This window comes from Orycteropus afer, unplaced genomic scaffold (assembly GCF_000298275.1).
Source record: "Orycteropus afer afer isolate SDZICR_OR568_19922 unplaced genomic scaffold, OryAfe1.0 scaffold00217, whole genome shotgun sequence".
Taxonomy (NCBI): Eukaryota; Metazoa; Chordata; class Mammalia; order Tubulidentata; family Orycteropodidae; genus Orycteropus; species Orycteropus afer.
In genome coordinates, this window is record NW_006921804.1 from 833,448 (window position 1) to 854,503 (window position 21,056).

The following is a 21,056-nucleotide window of genomic DNA, read 5'->3' on the forward strand; positions in this document are numbered from 1 at the left end:
ACCTTGAGTAAAACCCACCTGAATTTAGAAACCACCTGAAGAACAGATTTGATGCACTCAACACCAATGACTGGAGACCAAGATGAGTTGTGGATATCAAGGACATTATACATGCAGAAAGCAAACAGTCATTAAAAAGACAGGAAAGAAAGAAGAGACCAAAATGGATGTCAGAAGAGACTCAGAAACTTGTTCTTGAATGGAGAGTAGCTAAAGTGAATGGAAGAATTGATGAAGTAAAAGAGCTGAACAGAAGATTTCAAAGGGTGGCTCCAGAAGACAAAGTAAAGTATTATAATGAAATGTGCAAAGACCTGGAGCTAGAAAATCAAAAGAGAAGAAAGAACGTGCTCGGCATTTCTCAAGCTGAAAGAACTGAAGAAAAAATATCAAGCCTTGAGTTGTAATAATGAAGGGTTCTATGGGCAAAACATTGCATGATGCAGGAAGCACCAAAAGAAGATGGAGGGAATACACATACCAAAACCATTTCAGGAGGCAGCATATGATCAAGAACCAGTGGTACTGAAGGAAGAAGTCCAAGCTGCACTGAAAAAATTGGTAAAGAACAAGGCTCCAGGAATTGATAGAATACCCATTGAGATGTTTCAACAAACAGATGCAATGCTGGAAGTGCTCACTTATTTATACAAAGAAATTTGGAAGATGGCTACCTGCCAATCAACTGGAAGAGATCCATATTTGTGCCCATTCCCAAAGAAGGTGATACAACAGAATGAGGAAATTATCAAGCAATATCATTCATATCACATGCAGGTAAAAGTCTGCTGAAGATTATTCAAAAGCAGTTGCAGCAGTACATAAACAGGCAACTGCCAGAAATTCAAGCCAGATTTAGAAGACAACGTGGAACAAGGACATAATTGCTGATGTCAGATCGATCTTGGCTGAGAGCAAAGAATACCAGAAAGACATTTACCTGTGCTTTATTGACTATGCAAAGGCATTTGACTGTATGGATCATAACAAATTATGGATAACATTGCAAAGAATGGGAATTCCAGGACACTTAATTGTGCTCATGCAGAACCTGTATATAGACCAAGAGGCAGTCGTTAGAACAGAACAAGGGGATATTGCATGGTTTAAAATCAAGAAGAGCATACATCAAGGTTATATCCTGTCACCATACTTATTCAATCTCCATGCTGGGCAAATAATCTGAGAATCTAGACTATATGAAGAAGAATGTGACATCAAGATATTTATGAGAAGACTCATTAACAACCTGTTATGCAAATGATACAATCTTGCTTGCTGAAAGTGAAGATGATTTGAAGCACTTACTGATGAAGATCAAAGATACTTCAACCATACTACAGCCTGAGTATGGCTTACACCTCAACATAAAGAAAATAAAAATCCTCACAACTGGACCAATAAGCAACATCATGATAAATGGAGAAAAGATGGAAGTTGTCAAAAGATTTCATTTTACTTGGATCCACACTCAACATCCATGCATATAGCAGTCAAGAAATCAAACAAATATTGCATTGGGTAAATCCACAGCAAAAGGCCTCTTTTTCAAAAGTGTTAAAGAGCAAAGATGTTACTTTGAAGACTAAGGTATGCCCGACCCAAGCCATGGTATTTTTAATAGTCTCACATGCATGTGAAAGCTGGACAATGAATAAGGAAAACTGCAGGACTGATGCCTTTGAATTATGGTATTAGCAAAGAATAGTGAATGTACCATGGACTGCCAAAAGAATGAACAAATCTGTTTTGCCAGCAGTATAGGCAGTATGCTCCTTAGAAGCGAGGATGACAAGACTTCATCTCACATAATTTGGCATGTTATCAGGAGGAATCAGTCCCTAGAGAAGGACATCATGCTTGGTAAAGTAGAGGATCAGCAAAAAAGAGGAAGCCTCTCAGTGAGATAGATTGACACAGTGGCTGCAATAACGAGCTCAAGCACAGCCAGGGTTGTAGGATGGTGCAGGGACAGATAGTGTTTTGTTTTGTTGTACATAGGGTCCCTACGAGTCAAAACTGACTTGAGGGCACCTAACAACAACATACCACCTCTTAGTAGGAGAGCAGGGCAGAAAGCCAGGCCCCCACCCTTAGTCCAGTGCTCTTTCCATCCTTCTATAGGACTCATTAATTCAAATTTTCAACAAATCCTTGTTCTATGTAGAGAATCTATCAGTGAACAAGACCAAGTCTCTATCCTCAAAAAGCTGACATTCTGGTGGGAAATTGAGGGGAAAAAAAAAAGCTAGTTGCCATTGTGTCCATTTTGGCTCATGGTGACCCCGTGTGTTTCAGAGTAGAGCCGCCTTCCATAGGATTTTCATGGCTGTGACCTTTCAGAAGCCAGTTGCCAGGCCTGTCTTCCAAAACCCACTGCCATGGAGTCCGACTCATAGTCAATTCCAACTCATAGAGACCCCCACTGGGTTTCCAAGGGAGGAAATTTTTATGGAAGTAGATTGCCCCCATCTTCTTTCCATGGAGCAGCTGGTGGGTTTGAACCACAAACCTTCTGGCTAGCAGTCAAATGTCTTAAGGCATTATTCCACCAGAGCTCCTTAAGGTGACTCTGGGCAGGGTTCAAACCACCAACTTTTGGTCAGTAGCCCAGCACTTAACCATTCACAGTTCACACTACCGAGGGACTTCCAGATGAGAATTACAAACCAGCAAATCATTGACAGATAATTTCCTATGGAGATAGGTTGTTGTTGTTGTTGTTGTTGTTATGTGGCGTTGAGTTGGACCTGACTCATAGCGACCCCTCCTTGGGTTTCCAAGGCAGTATCACTATGGAAGTAGATTGCCCAATCTTCCTTCCGAGGAGTGGTTGGTGGGTTTGAACCATCAGCCTTCTGGTTAGCAGTCAAGTGCCTAAGGCACTATGCTACCAGAGCTCCTTGGAGATAGGTACTTTGAAGAAAATATTCCAGGCTATGGGAGGGGGACAGTGCTACTTTAGATGAGGAAAGGCTGAGGAGGTCTGAGCTGAGATCTGAATGACGAGAGGTAATGTTCACATAAAGATTGAATGAAGAACATTTCAGACAGCAAAAACTGTTTTGAGATGGGGAAAAAGCTTGTCCTATTTAGAAGCATGGTGGTATAGTGGTTAAGGCATTTGGCTGCTAACCAAAAAGTTGGTGGTTTGGACCCATCAGCTGCTCCACAGAGGAAAGATGAGGCAGTCTGATTCTGTAAAGATTTACAGCTTTGGAAACCCAATGAGGGTCACTGAGCTGGAATTGACTTTACGGCAGTGAGGGTTTGTTTTGTTTTGTTTTTTGTATTCAGAGGCAAAATAGAGGCCAGTGTGGTGGAGTGTGGACAGACAGGAGGATACATAAGAGGTGAGGTCAGAGAGGCAGGAGGAGCCCCTTTTGGATCTGATTCTAATTGCAGAGTGAAGTGGTTGAAGGGTTCTGAGAATGGGAGTGATAAGATCTGATTTCCATTTCTAAACATCCCTCTGGCTTCCTTGGGTAGAATCATCTGTGTGGGCTGACCCCGGGAGGGGACAGATGGAAACAAACACCTGTACCACATTTTTTCCTCACATACTCCCAGAGCACCTGCTGCATGCTGGCCCTGTGCTAGCAGTGGAGCACTAGAGAGAAACGGAGGAGCTCCCTTCACTGGCACAGTCCAGTTGGGTGAGGGGTAGAGGGATGAGAAGACAGTCTAGGGTGAGAGATTGGTACAGGGTTGGCTAGGAACCTAATGGAGAGAAGGTGAGACAAGAGGGCTTCCTGGTCGAGATGACACTATGCACCCTGAAAGAGAAGTAGGAGTTAGAGGAAGGAGTGGGAAGAGTTCTAGGCCTAGGGAACAGCATGGGCAGGGCGTGGAGTGGAGAGTTGGAGGAACCTAAGACAGATGAGGTACGTGTAGAGCGCGGGATCGTGGAGAGCCCACCAGGCTGGAGCGTAGCTCAGAGAAGCTGGGATGTCTGAACTTTAGTGGCGGTCATCGAGAAGCCATTTCCCAAGCAGCACTTAGTACCAGAAAGTCCACTATTTAGCTATTTCCTAGTTCATTGGTTGTCTCTTCCACCAGAGCTCTTTCTGCACGTCCAGCAACAGTGCCTGTCACAACGCCAACGCCCTGTCAACCTGGCTTTCCCGAGGCGGCGCGGGTGGGAGCGCGAAGAGCCCCACCCTCTCCGCCGTCTTCAGTTTACCTGGGTTTTTGGGCTCCTCCTCGCCTACTGGCTGCAAGATGGTCACCGGCTTCTCCTTGGCCCCGCGCTCCCCCTTCTTGGTCACGGCACCAGATGCCTTCTGGGCTCCGGGACGCGGGGCCCTGGGAGAGGCTCCCGGTGCGCTCGTCTCGCCTGACATGCCGGTGCCGTCCGCATCGACTCCGGGGACCCTCGCGGAGGCAGGGAAGCAAGATGGGACTCTACAGGACTCGCCTCAGGGGTAGCTCTATCAGAAGTCTCTGTCCCGTGACCACACACCAGTCCAGCAGGTGACAGATTCACCTTCGCGTCCCTCTCTCCAAGGCAACCGCGTGGTGTGGGCGGGCCCAGGAGAGAGCGGTCACGTCAGAGCGCATGCGGGGTCGACAGGGGGCGCCGCAGGGTCGGGGAGATGGGTAAGAAGTGCCCTGAGGGAGGAGCCTGCCGGGCTTGGGCGGGGGCGATGCTAGGGCAGGCCCAGGAACCAGAAGGAGCTACGATGGGTCTAGACAAGGGGCGGGGCTATGAGACGAGGTAAGGGCGGAACCAGGATGGAGGGAGCAGGTCTAGGGCAGCACAGCGTCACCACAACAGGAGGAGAGCTTTCCAGGCTAGACCTGACTAGTGTGCGAAGGGAGACGGGCTAAGGCGACTCGGATCTGGGCGACGCCAAGGCGCAGTAAGATCAGCGGATCTGAGGCGGGACCAGAGCGGAGGAGGCGGGGCTAGACCGGGAGCCCAGAATCTGGGCAGGGCCATGGTGAGGAGACGCGGGGAGGGCGGGGATAGGGCGGGACTATAGCAGAGGGGGCGGAGCTGGAGCCCAGAATCTGGGCGGGGCCATGGCGAGGCGGGGAAGAGCAGAGGGGTGGGGCCAGCGCGTGACCAGGGCGGAGTAGCAGGAACAGGGACCGCACAGAGCAATCTGGGTGAGCCCCTGGTGGCGGCGGTGGGGCTGGATGGAGTGGGGATCTGGGCAGTCGGAGGACTCTGGGAGGGGAGTGTCCGCGCGGAGGCTGGCTCCCCTTCTGGAGGCCGCACACCTATCGGGTAAGTAGATGGCATCCGCTAGAAAGGACCCAAAGAGACCCACAGAGTTGGCTGGGTTCCCATTCCCTATCTCATCTATTTAGCCTTCTGCCTGGCTGGGGATGCAGTTAATCCATTAATGAGTAGATGAGGCGGGGCATGCTCCCTACAAATCTTGCATTCAAAGCCCTCAGGTAGTGGCGATCCTGACTGTTGCTCCCTGCCGAACTCCCATTTGAACATACCCTATCTAATCCGCTTTCCTGTCTCCACCCCACACATTTCGTTCCACTCGCCATCTCGCTCCTAGCACTTTCCCACTTTTGAGCCTTTGTGCTGGTCCATAGTAAAAATATCACGCTTTAGGGAAGCCACCAACCTATGCAAACTATGCACTCTGTGCTATCAGAGTATACAATTTGCCCCTCTAAGCACAGACCACAGTGTGGAAAAAAAAAAAAAACCACTGCCACCAAGTCGCATCTGACTTGGGTTTCCAAGGCGGTATCACTATGGAAGTTGTTGTTAGGTGCCGTTGAGTCCTCTCTGATTCATAGCAACCTCATGTACAGCAGAACAAAACACTGTCTGGTCCTGTGCCAGCCCCATGATCTTTGCCATACCTGAGCCCATCGTTGCAGCCACTACGTCAATCCATCTCATTGAGGGCCTTCCCCTTTTTCTTTGTCTCTCCATTTTGCCAAGCATGATATCCTTCTCCAGGGAATGGTCCCTTCTTACAGTATGATCAAAGTAGATGAGATGAAGTCTGGCCATTCTCGCTTCCAAGGAGCATTCCGGCTGCACTTCTTCCAGGACAGATTTGTTAGTTCTTTTAGCCGTCCATGGTATTTTCATGATTCCTGCCAACCACAACTCAAAAGCAAGGATTCGTCTTTGGTCTTCCTTTTTCATTGTCCTGCTCTCACATGCATATGAGGCGATTGAAAACACCATGGCTTGCGTCAAGGGTACCTTAGTCTTCAAGGAAACACATTTGCTCTTCAGCACTTTAAAGAGGTCTGTTGCAGTAGATGTGCTCAGTGCAATACGTCATCTGATTTTTTGACCGCTGCTTCCATGGGTCGTTGACTGTGGAACCAAGTAATGTGAGGATTTTTGTTTTCTTTATATTGAGATGTAATCCATACTGCAGACTGTAGTCTTCAGTCTTTATCAGTGTTTCAAGTCATCCTCACTTTCAGTGAGCAAAGTTGTCTGGTTTGCATAACACAGGTTGTTAATGAGTCTTCCTCCAATCCTGATTCCACGTTTTTCTTCATACAGTCCAGCTTCTCGGATTATTTGCTCAGCATACAGATTGAATAAGTATGGTGAAAGAAAACAACCCTGACACACTCCCTTCTTGATTTTAAACCATGCAGTGCCCCCTTGTTCTGTTCAATTGACAGCCTCCTGGTCTATGTACAAGTTCCTCATGAGCACAATTAAGTGTTCTGGAATCCCATTCTTCTCATTGTTATCCATAATTGATTATGATCCACACAATCAAATGCCTTTGCATAGTCAATAAAACACAAGTAAACATCTTTCTGGTATTCTTTGCTTTAGCCAAGATCGATCTGACATCAGCAATGACATCCTTCGTTCCGCATCCTGTTCTGAATCCAGCTTGCATTTCTGGAAGCTCTCTGTCAATCTACTGCTGTAACCTTTTTTGAATTATCTTCAGTAAGATTTTACTTGCATGCAATATTAATATTGTTTGGTAATTTCCACGTTCTGTGGGATCACCTTTCTTTGGAATGGATACAAATACCAATCTTTTCCAGTCAGTTGGCCAGGTAGCTGTCTTCCAGATCTTTTGGCATAGCTGAGTGAGTGCTTCTAGTGCAGCATCCGTTTGTTGAAACCTCTCAATGGGTATCCCATCAATTCCTGGAGCCTTGTTTTTTGCCACCACAGAAGTAGATTGCCCAATCTTCCTTCCGAGTGGCTGGTGGGTTTGAACAGCCAGCCTTCTGGTTAGCAGTCAAATGCCTTAGGCACTATACCACCAGACTCCTACCATGTAGCCAGTACTTTTAATTCACTCAGTCGCTCAGCCTTTTGGGAAATATTTATTGAGTGCCTACTGTGTGCCAAGGGGAACAGATGTTATGAATAAACACAAGATTCCTGCCTTTGGGGAATTTACAATCTAGTGAGGGAGGCAGAGATAAATCAAATTAATCATATAAAGAACTGACATAATACAGTGGTGTCCAGCACCTGCAGGTCTTTTCTGGGTATTTGATGAATGAATACAATGTGATCAGTGCTCTGAAAGATAGGTACAGGGGTTGGGGACTTCCCTGAGGAGGAGTTGGGAAGGACAAGTAAGAGTCAACAGGTGAATGGAGGAGGAAGAGCATTCCAGATGTGCAAAGTTCCTGTAACAGGAATTAGTGTGAGGAGCAAGAGGACATAGAGGCCAGTGTGACTGGAACTGGAGTGACAGGGAGCACAATTCAAGATGAAGCCTCTTCAGAGGCAGACAGCCAGACCAGCAGGGCCTTTAAGGCAGTGGTAAATTTTGACTCTGGCATACAAATCATGGGGCATCAACAAAGACTTCTGGCCAGGTGTAACCTAATGGTTTAATATTTTGAACAGTGGATTAGAGGTGGTTCCAAGTGAATGCATGGAAACTAACTGGGTTTGGACTGCGTCTGTACTACACAGTGAGTGCCCTAGGCACAAGACCTGTGCTTGGTACCCCCTCTGAAGCCCCACACACATACATATACATACACACACACAAAAACACACACGCTCCACCTAGGGAGTATACAGAAAAGGTGCCCAGTATACATTTGTGAGATCAATCTGAAATCAGAAACATCCAGCATCATTCATCCCACCAGTTTATGTACACAGGGCCCTGAGGGCCTTGGGAGCAGTGCAATGGGGAATGGGAACCCAGGTATCCTGCCAACCAGTGTCTCCCACATCTGGGAGCTAGGCTCCCAGGCTCTTCCTTCGCTTCCTTCATTTAACATGTTCATGTCCACAGCCTGCCGGTCCACTCCTGCTCCTGGCATGGTACACCAGGCTCTGTCCCCAGCCTTGGGCAGCAAAGAACAAAGTGTGCTGGCCTTTCCCACACTATCTTGGCCCCTCAACGGTCCTGGCGCCGAAGTGGGGGTGAGGGAGGATGCCGTACTGGGGGCAAGTCATAGTGTCCAGGGATGTGGCTGTTCTTGGGTGAGTCATAGTGGCCGGGGGGCAGTCCTGGAGGCAAGGGGGGCTGAGAGCCCAAAGAATCTCGGTCTGGAGACAGAGAAAGAACACGATGAGACAAAGTAGAGTCCTCTACCTCCTACTTCTCTCCTCCCTCTCCAGCCTCTTCTGTCCAAAGCAAAGTGGATGGAGCCTGGACACAGGGCAGCTCTGCACCTGGCTGTGCGGCTCTAAGCAAGAGCCTCTCACCTCCTCAGCTGCCAGGGTCAGAAGCCACCTTGGCCTGCCCACTTCATAGAATATAAGCACACTTTGTCACCAGCCTATCACTTTCCAAGATATCAACTCCATCTCAGGTGCAGTACAGTCTGTTTCAAGTCTAACCTGTTTCAGATGCTTAGCCCTGTGGGGTTGGTACCACCACTCCATTTTACAGATGAGGAAACAGGCTCCAAGAGGCAATGTGACTTCCCCTACTCATGTATGGTTTGACTCCAAGTCTGACCCCAAAGGCCTTGCTCTTGTTGCCACATCATGCTGCTCTTTATCCTCTCACTGTCTTCTCTTTCTATCACCCTCATCCCAGTTCTCTAGCCCCAGTCCAGCGGACAGGGAGAGCTTACCATGGGTCAAGGGGCTGGGCTGCTCATAGGTGCCGCTGTCTCTCTGTGGCTCATTGTGTCGCTGCCTCTGGTTGTCCCAGAGCTGAGGAGGCTGCCTGGGAGGAGAGCCTGACGGGGGGCCTTTCATCTCGACATAGCTGCTCTCTCGGGGGCCCCCTAGCAGGCAGGGCAGGTCCCGGATGGTGGCATAGGGGTTCTCACTGCTCAGGGAAGCCACACTGGCCCCCAACCCCTCCTCGGAGATGGGCCCTAAGGATGGGGGGAGGAAGGCAGGCTCAGTGGAAGCACCCGCAGAATCTCAGCTCAGCCCCTCCCTCACCACCCTCTGTTCCCATACCTTTACTATAGAACTGACCAAGGCCATTACTATTGCCGTAACTATAGCTGTAGCTCCGGTCCAGGCGGCTATTACCTGAGAAGGAGGAGGAGGCAATTCACAATCAGATCCCTAGTCCCCTTCCCAGAACTAGTACCTCCTTCTTTAGAACTGGGCCCCAGAACCCCCTTCTCCAGACCCACAGACTCAGATGGAGCAGGCTGCTGGGCTGCACACATCTACCCTCACTAGAGGCCCAGGCTCCAGGCACCTACCCCTGTCCACAGGGGGTGGGGGCTCCCGACGGTGCTTCCAGTCAGCAGGCAGGGTGGCATGGTTATCATGCCCATAGGCTCCACCAGGCCGCTCAGGGGCCTGGAGGCTGGCAAAGAGCTGACTGCCTGGAACCTAATAGGGGAGGGGCACAGTAGGGAGGGTATCATGCCAGGGAGAAGCTTTCCAGAGAGCCATGTCTGTGCCCATCCTTCCGCCAGCGTATCCCCTTCCCCAGCACTGACCTTGTTCGGGGGCGGGGGGTTAGGTGAGCACTGGGACAAGGTGTGGTAACTGGGGTTGGAGTAGTAGTGAGTGTAGCTCGGAGGGACATCTACAGGAATGACACAGGTACGGGGTCAGCTCAGGCAGGCCAAGGGGCCCGAAGGAATTGAGAGCTGAGTACTTCTGTTCTGTTCCAGGAGATCAGTGGTTTGGCCTGCTGCCTTCCCTTCCTCCCTCCAACTCCCCACTTCCTGTCCCCTGGGTTCACAGAGGCACCCAGGAGTCCCACACCCTATCCCACCCTTATGCCTATGAACCAGCAGCTGATTTATGCCCCACATATCAAGGCGGCTCACCTGGCATGACGTATTCAGAGCCATCCAGCCGCCCACTGCTGTAGGCCACTGCCAGGTGTTGGTGCTCCTTGCCTTTTTGCCAATGTCGGTAACCAATGAACAGTGCCACCAGTGCCACCACCAGCGACCCCAGCACTGCGATGCCAATCACTGCCCCCAGAGAGTTATAGACCACTGGAGAGGTAGGCATCATGGTGAAGGGCTCCTGGCTTCCTGTGTGGGATGGATGGTCACTCAAGGCAGTGTCTTAGTTCTGCTGGTGAGTTTGGGGTACATGTATGGGAGAGGCACCCAGTAGGGAGGCTGGGATGGTATGAGAGGCCCAGGTCCTGGTAGAGAGACCTGAAGAAATACCTGGTTTTCTGGTTTCCTGGGGACAATAGAGGTTAGATGAGAACTCACCAATCCTGCAGGGGGCACCGCTGTGCCCTGGCGGACACACACAGGCCCCTGTCTCTGGGTGGCACCTCTCTCCAGGTCCACACTGGCAAGGCTGGGAGCAGTTGGTACCAAACATCCCTGGAGGGCAGCCTGGGGAGGGGGCCATGGGGGAGGTGAGGATCAGAGGGGCCAGGAAACTACAGTCTCCTCTTTGGGCAAGGCTAAGTTAGGGTCTGGGACTTGGAGTTCCCCTGGTATTGGTACCTTCCAAGCAGAGGTGTCCAGTCCAGCCTGGAGAGCAGATACAGCTCCCATCCTGGGGTTGGCAGATCCCGCCATGGCGACACTGGCAAGTCTGGACACAGTTGGCTCCCCAGCGTCCTGGGGGGCATGCTGCAGGAGACAAGGGCTTATGGATGGGCAGAGCCAGTGCCTCCTGGATGAACTCTTGGTCCCTATATCATTGAAGTCTTAAGCTCAGCATTGCTTTTCCTAGGACCACGAGAGCTTTAAACAATATCACACCGATGACTCACATTCTATCTCCAAACCAGTCTCTCCTCTGAAATCCAGAATCATGCGTCCAACTGCCAACTCCTCATCTGCACTTGGTTCTTTAATACCAAACCAAAAAACGTACTCACTGCCATCCAGTCAATTTCAACTCATAGCGACCCCCATTGGGTTTTCAAGGTGTAAATCTTTACAGAACCAGATTGCCTCATCTTTCTACCATGGAGCCGCTGGTGGGTTTGAGCCACCAGCCTTTTGGTTAGCAGCCGAATGCCTTAACCACTTCAACACCAGAGCTCCTTTGGCTCTCTAATAGGCACTTCAAAAAACATGTCCAGTGCCAGACAACCAAAGGGTTCCAAGCTACCGTGGATTTCTTTGCTCTGGACTTTTTTCTCTTTGTATGAGAAATAAATAAATGCCCATCCTACTTAAAGCATTATTTCTTGTGTCTCTGACACTAACAAGGGAACCATAGTTGTTACAGAATTCTGTGGAAAAACGCTTTGCCAAGATTATTGTCCTCTTTACCCTACCTGCTGATAAGCTTACAACCAACCTTTTTCACAGTAATAGCCATTTGCTTCCTTTTTTCAAAACTTTACTCATTTTTTTGGATTAATCTTTTCCATGATCTTCATATATTTATGTGGGAAAGAAGCCATGTATAAATACATAAACTGAAAGATGCAACAAAAATGTAAAACATACCCATAACTGAGTTTATGATTCCCCTTCCCACTTAAAAAAAAAAAAACTACTTCTCCCAGTCTTCCCATGCAGAAAGATAGGGCTCCCCCCACCCCATCTATTCTTGCTGTATCCCCAGAACCTACAGCAGTATCCAGCATATAGATGATGCTTGAACTCAGTCACACAGCCACCACATACGTACGCTGGGAGCAGTCAGGGCCTGTCCAGCCAGCCAGACAGTAGCAGGTCCCATCCGAGGGGTGGCAGGAGGAGTGGTTAGCACACTTGCAGGGCACACAGCGTTTGCCATAGCGGCCAGGCTGACAGGCTGAGGGAAAGGGGTGCTCAGTAACTGGAGACGGGAGCCAGCCCTCAATCAGTCCTTGACCCCACTGTCTCTCTCCCTCCCTTCCTCCTTCTTGCCATTGTAACTGGCCTGAAGATAGGGGCCAGAGAAAGAGACTAAAAGGGGTGGAGCAGGGGCTTCTGGCACAGACAATGCACCCTACTGCTGACAGGTAGGAGAGGAGGGTAGGGAGCCTCACTTCTCTGGCAGGAGGGACCTCGGAATCCAGGTGCACACACACAGTTGCCATTTGCAGGGATGCAGGTGCCCCCATTCTTGCATATACAGGTGTTGCTGCAGTTGGTTCCCCAGAAGCCATCAGGGCAGGGCAGGTGACAACGGATGCCTGTGGGAAAGAGGGCTAAGGGCAGCCTGGCCCGGAGCTCTCCCGTGGGAGTTCCTCTGGACATATTTCCCATGGGATGTATTCCCCCCAACTCCCTATCAGCCTTGGGGCCCAGACACCCAGAGTGCTCACCTGTCCAGCCAGCCTGGCACTGGCATTGTCCATCAACAGGATTGCAGCCATCAGCATGGTCACAGTCACAGCGACTGGCACAGCCTTCGCCAAATTGCCCCTTCTTGGGGAGGATGTGAGGGGAGGGGAAGACTGGTCAGCTGGGGGTGCCATGCTCCTTCCCCTCCCTCAGGCAGGCAGGCTGGCCAGCACTCACAGGGCAGGGCAGCTGGCAGTGGACTCCATGCCACCCAGGAGAGCAGGTACAGGCTCCAGTTTGGGGGCTGCAGGCTGCTCCGTGGGCACACTGGCAGCTGGCATTGCAACCGAAGCCCCAGGTTCCAGGCAGGCAGGGCACAGAGCAGTTACCACGCTGCCAACCTGGAGAAGGGGACTTGCTGGTAGGCATGGGGACCCAGCCCCCTCCCTGAGCAAGCACACTCTGGGTGCTGGCTATGCCAGACTGTGCTATGAGCTAGGGGTGGGAGGGGGATGCTCATAGCCCCATGCAAAAGGCAAGCAGATAGACCATTAAATGCTAAACAGGGAGCTAAGGGATCTCAGGTGATGTGCCAGTCCCTTCAAGGTCTTGGCTTCTTCTTCTGCAAAGTGAAGGCAGTTGGCAGCAAACCCAAATGCTTGCAGAGGCCCCCAAAAGGAATTGAGTTATCCAGACTGCATGTAAGACAATATGCAATGGTGAGGACTGGAGGCTGAAAGTTAAATTTACTAAAGAGTTACCCAAACGAAACACATCTGCAACACAATTCAGCCTAAGGGGTGTCAGTGTGCTACTCTGGTAAATCTTGAAGGTCTTTCCTGGCAAGGCCTTTCTGTGATTCTGTATGAATAAGGGTCTGAGTAGGGTTCAGGGATGAGGTGCATTCTGGCCTGGGTCTTTACCCATGAGTAGGATTTCTGTGGTTGAAGAAAAAAAGCATAGTAGATATTCCAGAAAGGAAGTAGCCTGGCTACTTTCCCACCTCCCTGCTCCTCTGGAGTGGCTCTGTACTTTCCCTGTAGTATCTCCTCTGCTTTTGGCCAGCCTCCAGCCTTGGGACCGTCCTTCTCCCCTTGTCCCTACCCACTGTCACCCCCAGCCCCCAGCCCCTTACCTTCCTTGCAGATGCACGCGCCGTCGATGGGTGAGCAGGCGATGGCATTTTCACAAGAGCAGCGTGAGGAACAGTTGACCCCAAAAGTGTCGGGGGGACAGAGGCTAGCGCAGTGCTGGCCCTAGAAAGGAGGTGGGCGAAGGAGTGAGAGGGGCGGAATCAGTCCTCCGCTTCCTCCCTTTTTTGCCGCAAGGCGCGCCTCACCGTGTAGCCCGGCGCGCACCGGCAGAGGCCGCTGTCAGCCTGGCAGACGCCGCCATGGAGGCAAAGGCAGTGTTCCTGGCAGCCTGGCCCGTGCGTGTCCTGGGGGCAGCTCTCATTGCAGTGAAGACCTGCCCAGCCTGGCAGGCACGAGCATTCTCCGTTCATTGGGTGGCAGCTGCGGGGAGGGGCGCGGAGTGGTCTGAGCTTGTGACCGCCGGCCGCCTCTCCAGCCCCTCCGCGTGATGGGTGCCAATTACTTCCCGAGTAAGGGGGCCCATAAGGAAGTTCCGGACCATACCTGGAGCGGGAATGAGGCGAGCGCTGGGACCCCAGTCCCTCCTCACCCCCTACCCCCGCCCCAGACCCCTTCCTTTTCCCTTCTGTGAGAGTTGCCCCGCCTTTGGACATGCCTCTGGGGCTTTTGGTGACTCCTGGGACAAAGAACTTTCATATTGCGCTCCTGACCGCTTGACCACAGTGTCCGGCGGCCCACCTGAGGCTGTGCAGAGGATCGCATGTGCAGGGCATCTGGCAGTTGAAGCCATAAAGTCCGTCGGGGCAGAGGCGTTCGGTGCAGCGGTCCCCGGTGAAGCCATGTTCGCACAGACAAGCGCCGTTGGCGGGGAAGCAACGGGCACCAGGAGCACAGTCGCATGTCTCTGCACAGTCCTGCCCGAAGCGGCCCACGGGACATTCTTCTTGGCACCTGGGCACCGTGACCAGTGAGCCAGGCCACATCACCATTTCCTGCCCCGCCCTCCGCCCCTCCTGCCTGCGCCGCCACCACCACGCACCGATCCCCCGTGTAACCTGGAGTGCAATGACACTGCCCTGTGAATCGGTCGCACAGGCCACCATTGTGGCAGAGACATTCCATAGAGCAGTTGGGTCCGTGGAAGCCCTCTGGGCAGGGCAGCGAACAAATGGTGCCCTGTAAGGGTGAGAGGTTGATAAACTCAAGTGCCCCACTCCCTCCCCGTGCCCTACCCCCTCTCCGTGCCCCAGGATTGCTTGACACCCCCACACCCACAGAACCCATCCCCCTTCACAGACATTCTTCTCATAACCCTGTTGAGATTTACCCACAGATTTCTGTCCAGACACGCATATCACCCTACATACCGTCCAGCCAGGTGGACAGCTGCAAGGGCTCAGGGAGTCCTGGCAGACACCCCCATTGTGGCAAGGACAGGTGCTGGGGCAGAAGAAGCCAGCAGTGCCCTGGGCACAGGGCTTCTCACAGCTGCAGGGCAGAATGGGTGAGGTCAGTGTGTAGACAACTATACCCGCCTCCCTCCTAGCCCAGGAGCTGACCAACTGCAAGTGGGCCCTCCTGGGAAGGAAAGCCTGATCACAGGACTCACCCCTGCCCTGGGCGTCCCAGCCCCCTTCCCTGTTAGGTACTGCAGGAATCAGAAAGCAAAGGTTTCTAGAGCTGGAAGTCACAGAAGACACCCCAACACCACCAGGGTGCTGGGAATTGAGGTGGTGCAGAGTCACAAGTAGCATGTGTGCTTCCCCGCACACCCAGCACTCTACCTCCTCACCTTTGCTCATGCTGTTCCCTCTAGGGGAAGACCTCTGCCTACTATTTTTTCTATCAGTTGCATTGGAGCACCCTCCTCCACGAAGCCTTCCTTGAATGCCAACTAAGTGTACCTTCTCCTGCTTGTGATTTCCCAGCAGTCCCCGTGCCCTGCCTTGCAACAGGATTCTCTGGCTTCTTGTCTCACTTTGCAAAGTGCTTTCACACACATGCTATTTCGTGTTATCGTCATAGCATTGTTGTTGTTGTTTGCTGTCGAGTCGGCCCTGACTCATAGCGACCCCTCCTTGGGTTTCCGAGGCAGTATCACTATGGAAGTAGGATTGCCCAACCTTCCTTCCGAGGAGTGGCTGGTGGGTTTGAACCACCAGCCTTCTGGTGAGCAGTCAAGTGCCTTAAGCACTATGCTACCAGAGCTCCTAGCATTAGGTAGGCCAGAAACCAAAACCAAACCCATTGCTATCAAGTCATTCTGACTCATGGCAACCCCATGTGTTAAAGAGCAGAACTTCCCCATAGAGTTTTCTTGACTGTAATCTTTATGGAAGCAGATCGCCAGGCCTTTCTTCTGCAGTGCCACTGGGTGGGTTGTACTATCAACCTTTAGGTTAGTACAAACCATACTAAGCACAGATCATACTGCTCCCATTTTACAGCATGAAACAAGCGCATAGAAAGTCAATGATTTGCCCCAGTTCACTCAGCTAATGAGTGGCAGAGCTGGGACTAGAATCTTGTCCTCTCAACTTTACCCCACATTTGGAACCCTGTCTGAGACCCCTCAGAACCCCATGTATGCTTGTGTGGCACTATGTCTGCAACCCCACTACTGTGTTGCCCCCTCATTACTCACTTGGGCCCAGTTTTCTCTGGAGAGCAGAAGCAGGCTCCAGTCTGGGGGTTGCAGGGTGCCCCATGGCACTGGCAGCTAAATTGGCAGGCAGGACCATAGTGGCCAGGAGGGCAGGGTTGAAGGCAGTTAGGGGGCTGCAGGCCAGAGGGGCAGGAACACACTCCACTTTTGGGGTCACAGGAACTGCTGTTGCCACAGTTGCAGGGCTTGTCACACTGCTGTCCCCACATGCCTGGATCACATGCTGTGGGATAAGGAGGGCAAGAAGAAGTAGTCATGGAGTCTAGCCCTTCCACAGCCAAAAAAGGCAGATCCTCAGAAAAGGCAGCTAACTACAATAAGGCTTTGGTGGGTAGTTGCCCCAGGGTCTCAAAGGCCTGTGCTCTGGTGGGGATGGCATGCCTGAGAGTCCTGTGTCCCTGGGAGTGCAAGAGGCCACGCTCTGGAGTCACTAGCCACTCACCACTCGAGCAGTCGTCACCCCGCCAGCCTTCCACACACTGGCACTGATTGGGCGCCACGCAGCGGCCATGGACACACTCCTGGGCACACAGCGCTGAGGCAGAGGGGTGTGAGTGAGAAGATGCTTCTACCCCTGCCTTTCATCCCACTTTTATCCTATGCAGCCTAACCCCATCTTCCTCCCACACCAGGGACCTGGAGTTTTCCAAGTATCAGTTCTGTCTCCAAGATGAAGACAGACTGAGGGACAGCAGCTCAGGGTGAGGACTTGACAAGACTCCAAGATTCTGCGCTTCCCAGCCTCTTTCTCTAAACACTTTTTTGGGGAAATTGACTTGATTCAGGTAGGGACTGGACACAGGTTTCCATTCAGAAGGTGGGGGCCAAGGGCCAGGGGGTAAGGTCAGGCTGGAAAGGACTCTCTGCAGGGGCTGGCAATGGGCTAGGGCTGAGGGAAGAAGACGACACAGAAGCTCCAGTCTGAGGGTCACAGGGTAAGGGGAGGGAGTCAGGAGAAGCTGGACAGCAGCAAGTCAGGGACAGGCAGCAACAGAAAGACGGTGACAGAAGAGACAGATGGGCCCAGACATCACACACTGAGGCACACAGTAACAGAGAGACACAGATAGCCAAAAGGAAAGCTCTGGGATATTAGGGACAGAGACACAAAGACTGCTGAGGGACACGGGTTCACCTGAAGACAGAGGCTTGAAGTGGCCACTGAGAGGGAGGTGCTGACAAAAAGGGCAAGTGGTGATAAGGGTAAAACTCAAAGGGGCAGAGGGATACCCCTCTACCCCTTCCCCTCATGGGAGCAGGGCAGGACTTGGAAGGGTGCGCTAGGCCCCTCCCCCTCCAGGACCCCACCCATCCCTTCCTTGGCCCAATAGTTGCTAACTCAGCAGATTTCCAGGAGAGGGGGATGGGGAGGGCTTGGTGCTCCCTCTACCGAACTCACGGACACAAGCCCCGCTGCTGCTTTCGTAGAAACCCTGGCAGCACTGCAGACGCTGGCGGTGGTTTGTCTTCACCACCTGGCGGTACACAGTCCGGTAGATGACCCTGGGGGAGACCCCAGCAGCCCTCAGTGCTGTCCACCCTCACCACAGTGTGGCACTAGGGGAGGACTGGGGGCACTGCCCAACACTCTAGGCTGGAAGGATATAGAAAGGGTGTTCCCTCCTTGCTCCCACCCAATCACAAGCATACAGTACATGACACACACACCCCAAACACATACATTCATACACATACCCACACGTATCACACTAAGAAGCCAGATGTTCCCTCTACACTTTAAAGGTTCTGAGGAAAGAATGTGACATGAAGGGCCCAGAGCCAGACTGAGGCAGCAATTCTTCCTGCCTGTGGAGAGGAAGGCGAGGGGCACTCACGTGGGCCGTGGGCAGATGTGGGGACCCTCCCAGGGTCTGTTGCAGGGCTCCGAGGGAAGCAGGCTAAAGGGGCGGGAGTGGGACTCCTTGGTGGTGGTGGTAAAGCTGCAAGACAGGAACATGGTCAGGGAGGGAGGCCTGAAGTGGCACAGGGAGGGAGGGACAAGCAGCAGGGCCATTAGGGCTTGGCCACAGTGAGGAATCGCCACCCCAGTATTCGGGCTTCTAGAATGGACCCTCCATCCATCCCAGCTCCCAAGCCTAGAGGGATCCTCCCAGAACTGGAATGTTCAGAGCCCTCTCCTCCCTCACACTACTGGACCAGATACTTTGATTTCCTCTCCTCCCCTCCTCCATCTCCTTCTCTATCTGGGAAGATTGAGCTACAACAGACTTCCGGGCCCAGCTGACAGAGACGGGCTGTGGCATTTCTGGCCAGATTCTGTCCTGGATCTTGTTTCCCAACCCTGTCCCTTTGTTCCTCATGGGCCAGCCCATCAGCTTATCCACACTGAGTGGCTTCCACCTCGTGTTCTGTCTTTCAGCCAGCCTAACAGGGACAGGGACAGAAAGGGGGACAGAGAAGAACAAGGTCAGAGAGAGGACAGAGATTGAGACAAAATCAGAAAAGGGGATGGAATCAGAGACAGCTCAGAGAGGGAAAGAAAGCAGAAACAGAGGAAAAAAGAGGGATGAGAGAGGGAGGGGGGAAAGAGAAGGAATGGGGAGAGGAGCCCCAGTAGGGAGAACTGAGGAGTCCTGAGCTCCAGCACAAGGAGCTCTGGTGGTATATTGGTTAAAGCATTTGCTTACTAACCCAAAGGTTGGGAGATCTAACCCACCAGCCACTCTGCAGAAGAAAGATAGGACAATCTGCTTCCATAAAGATTTACAGCCTTGGAAGCCTAATGGGGGTCCCTAGGAGTCAGAATTGACTCAGTGGTAGTGAGTTTGGTTTGGTTTTTGAGCTTCAACAGGGGTCCCCTCTCACCTTTCCCAGAAGCTGCAGGCATTGGGGTCACTGGGGCTGAGGGATCCAGCCAGTCTGAGGCCCAGGGCCAGGAGAAGGAGGGGATTCAGAGGTGGTGACATTGCAGAGGACTTCAACAAGTCATTGCAGAACAGGCAAGGGCACTGCAGCCGGAAGTGTGAAGAACCAAAGGTCTGTGAAGATCCAAGCAGGGGGGTGTGCAACAGAGAGGCTGGGCCACTTGTCCTCTGGCCCATGCTCCCTGGGCTCCCAGTCCCCAGATCTCATTCCTACCTTCCAGCCTTTCCTCAGCCCACAGGGTCTCCCTCCCATTCATCACCTGGAGTACTCCTCGCTCAAGATCTAGCTCAGGTGCCACCCTTTCTCTGCTCTGCTCTCTGACTCCATTCACAATCACCACTGTTCTAGTGTCTGTTTCCTGACCATGACTGCTTGTTGCAGGGGCCCAGTGCTCTTTATCTCTGAATCCCCAGCCCAGAGCCTGACCTGTGCGGAGGTATGAAACTGGAATCAATGAGAAGTTATGAAGAGTCCAACTTGGGCTCAATTGCAGGAAGAACTGTCAGAGCCGTTCAGTATCAGAAGCAGCCATCTCAGGTGGTGAGCTCTGGTCACTGGATAAATATGGGCAAAGGCCAAAACCAACTAGGTGCAATGCTGTGGGGAAATTCCTGTTTTATGGGATGTGACAGTGAGTGGGGCTGGGTCTTGAGACCTTGAAAGAGGCCCCTTCCAACCAGTGGTGTGCTGGAACTGACTCATACAGGCTCAACAGAGCCAATTGCACCCATCTCTCCCCAGCTCCATGTTTGTGTGGATAGCTTGAAATCAGGCATGGTGAGATTATTTAAATCATGGAAACCAGCAAACATCCCAAACCAGCCACTCCTCACACACACCCCAGAGCCAGTTGTTAGACATTTGCCAGAACATCACTGCTCTAACTCTCGGTGCAATCACCTGAAGAGGTCCCAATCTGGCCTGAGATACGAGGGAAAGCCCCCTGCCTCCCGCAGACCACCCCATCAGCCATTTGGAAATGGGCCCCTCACCATCTCCTTCACCCTGGCCTGACCGTGGGTGGGAAGAGGGTCAGGACCCCAGGTGGGCCATTCTCTCAGCTCCCGGGCTCTGAAGAGACTGAGCTTCCTGTGTTCCCACCCCCACTGCTGGTTTCAAATTCTGTGTTTGGTGTTCCTGAAACTTGCCCTGGCTGCCTGCTCTAGACCTCCTGAGGCACCCACATCTGCTTGTAATTTTTCCGAGAAGGAAAGGTCGTGGTTGCTGGCCCCTTACCCCCCTGAGTATCTCTGGAATGCCTGCCTCCTGGCCTCACCCCAAGCCCCCCACCCACACACTCCCAGGGTCCCACAGCCAGGTCTAGAAGTAAGAGATAGACTGATTTAACCCCATCTCACCCACAATCTTCCATCCTCATCAGAGATCCCTTTTGCAGTCTCATCTCCACCCTCCCAGCTACTCGGCTGGCCCATCTCTCCTCCTGCTCACCTCACTCTCACTGCAAAATCCGCCTGCCCACCTCCTGGGATCATGCAGGGCCACAGTGCCACCCCACCCATCACAGCTCCCCCAGGGCAAATCTCTACCTCTACTTTTCTCTGTGCTTCTTGCCATTCATGCTCAGTCCCCAAGGAACTCACCAGACCTCTAGGGCATCCTGGGGCTGGGGAACTGAGGTGAGCCCGGAGCAGGGTAGAGCAGCCCTGCACTTGGAGAGTGGCCCAGGGTTCCCAGTGCTCAGGATATGGAGCCTGAAAATAGGAAATAGAGCCTGACTAGGATGGGGGTGGCCATGAGGGGAGCAGCAGAGATCATGAGTGTGCGCTCTGTCTTCCCAACCCCCTGAGTTCAGAGGGTGGGATGTGAAGCTGGGGCCAGGACCAGAGCATCTT

General features: G+C 52.2%; 2 protein-coding genes across 2 annotated transcripts in view; both read right to left on the minus strand.

The window, feature by feature from the left end:
- Positions 1-4,343, minus strand: part of LRRC71 (leucine rich repeat containing 71) — a 22,164-nt gene extending 17,821 nt beyond the window's left edge. Inside the window, exon 1 of the mRNA XM_007948601.1 lies at positions 4,184-4,343. Within this exon, the coding sequence (XP_007946792.1) occupies positions 4,184-4,343 (160 nt within the window). The remainder of the gene's footprint in view (positions 1-4,183) is intronic.
- A 3,990-nt stretch (positions 4,344-8,333) lies between these two features.
- On the minus strand, positions 8,334-19,244 carry PEAR1 (platelet endothelial aggregation receptor 1). The gene is made up of 22 exons (XM_007948417.1): positions 19,144-19,244; positions 18,153-18,257; positions 17,717-17,820; positions 16,760-16,852; positions 16,297-16,540; positions 15,020-15,140; positions 14,692-14,828; positions 14,391-14,603; positions 13,898-14,072; positions 13,694-13,814; positions 12,796-12,959; positions 12,600-12,702; positions 12,321-12,467; positions 11,978-12,103; positions 10,834-10,962; positions 10,591-10,719; positions 10,189-10,401; positions 9,853-9,941; positions 9,610-9,742; positions 9,356-9,430; positions 9,019-9,267; positions 8,334-8,485 (listed from the first exon to the last, which is right to left on the minus strand). The coding sequence occupies exons 1-22, from the start codon at positions 19,242-19,244 to the stop codon at positions 8,334-8,336; spliced, it is 3,123 nt and encodes a 1,040-aa protein (XP_007946608.1).
- Between the last annotated feature and the right edge of the window lie 1,812 nt (positions 19,245-21,056).

What these genes read in the sequence shown, in the direction of transcription:
- PEAR1 (XM_007948417.1), bottom strand. Translation starts at nt 19,244, where the DNA reads ATGTCACCACCTCTGAATCCCCTCCTTCTCCTGGCCCTGGGCCTCAGA. An exon ending in CGCGTGCATCTGCAAGGAAG is followed by an intron (nt 12,960 to 13,693) that starts GTAAGGGGCTGG and finishes CCCCTTCTCCAG; the next exon opens with GTTGGCAGCGTGGTAACTGC. An exon ending in CTCTGAATACGTCATGCCAG is followed by an intron (nt 9,942 to 10,188) that starts GTGAGCCGCCTT and finishes TCATTCCTGTAG; the next exon opens with ATGTCCCTCCGAGCTACACT.